This window comes from Nematolebias whitei, chromosome 20, assembly GCF_014905685.2.
Source record: "Nematolebias whitei isolate Nwh7 chromosome 20, NemWhi1, whole genome shotgun sequence".
NCBI lineage: Eukaryota > Metazoa > Chordata > Actinopteri > Cyprinodontiformes > Rivulidae > Nematolebias > Nematolebias whitei.
Genome location: NC_056517.1, coordinates 33388244 through 33393131, shown reverse-complemented (window position 1 = coordinate 33393131; position 4888 = coordinate 33388244). Strand labels below are relative to the sequence as shown.

The 4888-nt window shown below is 39.8% G+C and overlaps 1 protein-coding gene across 1 annotated transcript in view; it reads right to left on the bottom strand.

Moving 5' to 3' along the window:
- Nucleotides 1-811: 811 nt before the first annotated feature.
- LOC119426423 (frizzled-7-B-like) overlaps nucleotides 812-4888 on the bottom strand; it is a 6247-nt gene continuing 2170 nt past the window's right edge. Inside the window, 1 exon segment of the mRNA XM_037693985.1 lies at nucleotides 812-910. Coding sequence (XP_037549913.1) covers nucleotides 812-910 — 99 coding nt within the window.

Here is a 4888-nt window from a genome sequence, read left to right as displayed (position 1 = left end):
GGAGAAAGCTGTGTTTGAAACTATTTTTGCGTCCATTAGTTTTTCTGAGTGTGTCGGGAACTGAAGCAACGATCCCCTGCTCGGCCTCCAACCTGACCACCACCAGCCTCGTTTGGAGGTTTAACCACAACCGGATCCTCCTGAGCAGAACCAGAATGGACGCCGAGCTCCGAGTGTCAAAGGAGTGGAGGAAACACGTGAAGGGCGTGTCGGAGTCCGGCAGCCTCACGTTACTGGATTTATCTTCAGACGAGCAGGGAGTTTACACGTGTGAGAGCGGTGACGAAGAGGAGACGATGATCACAGACGTCTTTCTGAGGATAGAGAGAAACTGGGGTGAAACTGGATTCATTCTACATGAACAGTTCTGTTTAGGATTCTTTGTTTACATGTCGGTGTTTCCTTTGATTCCAGCTCTGGGCCTCGTCGTTGGAGCCGTTTTATTGGCTGGAACCGTAGCAGCAGTCGTTGTGGTAAAATCCTGCATACAATGAAAAGGTAAAGACCAGATGTTCCGTTTGTCTGAATGTTGGGTTTTTCTTACACCAACAAGTCTTGAAGTGCAAAAATACAAAAGAAAGAGCCTACAGAGTTCAAAGGTCACAATAACCTTCTACATCTTAGAGAACGTTGATGGAAGCGTGAAAATTAAAGTCTGCGCAGACTGGTGGACTTCCTGTTGCGTCCCACCATAAGAGTCCTGGTTTTCCAAGATATTTTAACTCCAAAGCAGCAGAGATTTGTCTTCAGATCAGGTTTCTGTGTAAAATCCTGCGCATGACTTGATTTAAAGAGTTATTTGGTCGATCTTCTATAAGGCCAGGCTGATGGAGGAGCAGCTTCTCCTCCAGCTCACCTGAAGAGCCTCCAAGGTCTCCTCCTGCTCCTCGGGTGTTCCTGAACGCAGAGACTTTACCAGAAACCATGAAGAATTCGGTTGAGATTTGTCGTTTTGCTTCGTCTTTGTTCCGTCAGTGACGAGCTCAGCAGAACTCAGCTCCAGTTTGACGCCACTTTCTTGAAGATGTTCTGAACTTTAAAGAAAAATCCGCAACTTTTACGGTTTAATAAAGTTGACGGAAACAAGATAAAGCTCACGTGACGGTCATCTTCTGGATTTAAAACACAAATACTCACAAATGTAGAGTTGCATTCAAGCCTAATAAACACGGACCGAGCCTGTAGATTTTTTTTACCGAGTTTTACCCAACGGATTACCGGTAATTAGAGGGCCGAACCCGAAAAAAAACCACTTTTTTTTTTATTGTTTTTTCTGCTTTTGTAAGCAGTTTGACATGATAGTTTTAAAAACGTAATGGAAGGAAGACATAAGATTTATTTTTATTAACAAGCCACCAAATGGATATTAATGACGAATAACCTAAAAAAAATCAACTCTAAAGAAAGATAGGCTGTTATACAGATGAACAAAACTATTTTTAGAGCAAAATAACTTGGAAAAATATAGAACAAGGCTATTTTAATTGAACGCGCTGCTCGCTTCGACTTTTGTAGATGCTGCTACTTCCTTCACTGCAGATGAGAGCAGGTGCAGAGACACGCGGCCGGTGACCAGCTGATTGATCCATCCATCCATTATCTTAAATATAGAACAAGGCTATTTTAAATGTATTTAAATGCAGTATTTTATTAGTTTTTCTTTTACATATTGTTGGATGTAACTGGGACCTTGTGTACATAATTTTGTTCCACCACATGTGCGAATGACAATAAAGAATATATGCATCTGTATTAGAGCTGTCATTTCTAACCTGAACCCAGCCCGGACCGACCTGGATTAGGGCTGGGCCGGGCCGGCCTCAGGCTTTTAGTTAGGTCAGGATCAGCCGCAATCCAATTATATGATAACATGGCCTGCCATACATCCACCAGCAGCACATGGCCATTTCACCACAGCTGACCAACCTTGAAAGAAGTAAAAGTTCAGTTAAGCCTGAGGGGACTGTACTGCCAGGCAGCGATCCATCGCCCAAATGGACGTTCATTCTGCCGCTGCACTCAGTGGACGCACGCGGCCGATGACCCAAACAGGTGAGATCCCAAAGCAGACACATGTCTCAGAGCTGTCCACATGTCTCATTAATTCAGAAGACTGCAGGCAGAAACGGGGTTTAAATTATTTTTTACGGCCATGAAATGACAAACACCGCATCAGCTCAGAATCTTCTGCTGCTTTTATTCAGCTGCGCATCCCCGACCATTAATAACTAATTAAAAATGAAAAATTTTTTCCCCCGGGTTTGCTTCGAAACTGTAATTACTATTAATTCATCTGGTCGGGTGGAGTACGGAGATTATGACTGCGGGATGAGGCTGGGTCGGATCAGATTTTCAGATTTTCACTTCGGCTTTTGTAGATGCTGCTACTTCCTTCACCGCAGATGAGAGCAGGTGAGGAGAGGCACACAGCCGGTGATCAGCTGATTCATCCATCCATTATTTTTACCAGCTTCTTCCTTTTCAGGTAGCGGGGGTCACTGGTGTCCATGTCCAGCAGTCACTGTGTGAAAGGTGGGGTACACCCTGGACATATTGGAAGTCCATTTCAACTGACGAGTCAGCGGATGCGCGCGGCCGGTGACCGGTGTCCATCTGAGCTTAATGCAACTTTTTTAAACCGTCCGGTCGGACCGACCTGCCTTCCCCTCAACAAGTAGTTTAACACAATTTTATATTGTACATTTAGTTTTCTTTGGGCTGTATGATTCGTAAAACCGCAGAAGCCTGAGCCCACGTGCACAATTATTGCGCAATGCGCCGGCGACCTCTTCCACAGTCTGAGTAACTGCTGCACTCTTCTTTCTTTCTTCAGCCTCTCAACATATAAACTTGCTGCCTCCTCCTCTACAAGTAGATTAACACATTTTTACATCGTGCATTCTTAGTTTTATTTGTGCTGTATGATTCGTAAAACCGCATCAAAGCCCGGCCCGCACATTAATCACATTATAACGGCCCGGATCGGCCCTAATCCAGGCCAGGTTTCGAGTAGGGGTTAGAAATGACAGCTCCACTCCACGTCTGTGTGGAAGCATGAAAAAGATAAAAAATATTTCATATTTCAAAAGCATGTTTCAGCTCTCTCTGTAAAATTATACTTTGTACTCTTTGCAGAAAAGCACCCAGTTATGTTCCACATGTGTTAAAAATAAACAATAAAAAATATTGACCTTGATAATTTTTTTATTTGCATAAACCTCTTAACAAACACAACAAAGTAATAAAAAGGTTCTCGAAGGATAATAAAGATCGTGAGTTTATCGACTTTACCTAAACCAACTGTAAATATTTTAGTCTCTTTTGTTGCATTTGACAATAAATATATTTATTCCAATCAACACACATATAATAAAACAATAAAGTTTAAAGTTTGAGTAAACAGAAACAGGCTGGAGGAACCCTCAGGTTCTGTGACACCCACAGGTGGTTTATTGAAGCAACACCCGTTAGACAAACAGGAAAAATACACAAAAAGTTTAAGAAGTTTTATTCTAAACTGAAAATATTTTAACTAGGGTACATTTGACTTTCATGATAAAATTAAAAATTTTTATTTCTTCTGATTGCATTCATTTTTTTTTACAGAAAATAAAACATTAAAAATGTATTTCTGATACAGTCTCTCAAAAGCCCAAACTTTTTCCCAGAGAGGACCAAATTTAAAATCTATCATAGGACTCGGGCAAAATGCAATAATACAATGCAAGAAATGCAAATACATCTTAAAGTAAAGTCCATTTAGTTATTATACAGTTATTTAACCTTCCATTCTGTACAAAGAACATTACAGAACCCCAAATATAACAAATACGAAAGTCACATATAAGAAACTAAAACAAATATGGACATTTTGACATTTCATTATAATTATATGTAGTGCAAAATGTCCAACAGCAACACAACAGCAACAATAATATGAATATAAATAAACAGTCCCATATCAACGTTAGTCAATGGGCCGACTTTACCATCTAACATTAAAGTCAGTGGAATGACTGAGTGATCACTGCACCTGCACCTTCAGGGCAATAAAGATCGATTTGATCCACTTTATTTTTTATTTTATTATTTGGAAGGGAACGTGCGTGGGTTTTCTCCCACAGACCAAAAACATACATTTTAGGCTGATTGGCAACTCTAAATCACTGATTTGGAGTAAAATTTAAGTAAGTAATAGCAAGTTAATTTAAATTAAATATATATATATATTTAAATTATTATTATTTTCTATTACAAGCAGGTAGATGTTTAACAACTCGTTAAAATACACCAAAATGCAGGAAATCACATCTACTTTATTCAAAATTTTTAGGGTGAGGACCCTCAGACCTATTTTATTTATTATTTCTGTAGTAATTTGAAAAAGTGGCGATACATTTATGTTCATTAACTGAATAGGTAAAGTTCTAAAGTGGTTTTTGATGTCGCTAGTTTTCTCAAAACCGTAATTTTTGGAAGCTGAAATGAAAATTTTTGCTAATTTAGTGTGTTTTGAGTGGAAAATACCCCACGTTTAAATATATTAGAATTGTATTAACACTGTTAAAGAACAGGTCTTAAGTATTTATGTTACACAAATATCTGCACTGCATTAAAGAGACAAATTGAAGAAAATTATTTAATAAACATGAGGGTTATGAGGAGGTCCCTGAACCCAAAATGTTTCAGAACCCAAGGTTTAAATTGTCTCTAGGTGTGAGGGAGAGAGTGAATGGTTTTTTGTTCCTGTGATGGAGACCGGTCCAGGGTGTCCCCCGCCTCTCTCACAGTGATGACTGGAGCAGGTAAAGATAATGGATGGATGGATGGATGGATGGATGGATGGATGGATGGATGGATGGATGGATGGATGGATGGATGGATGTTG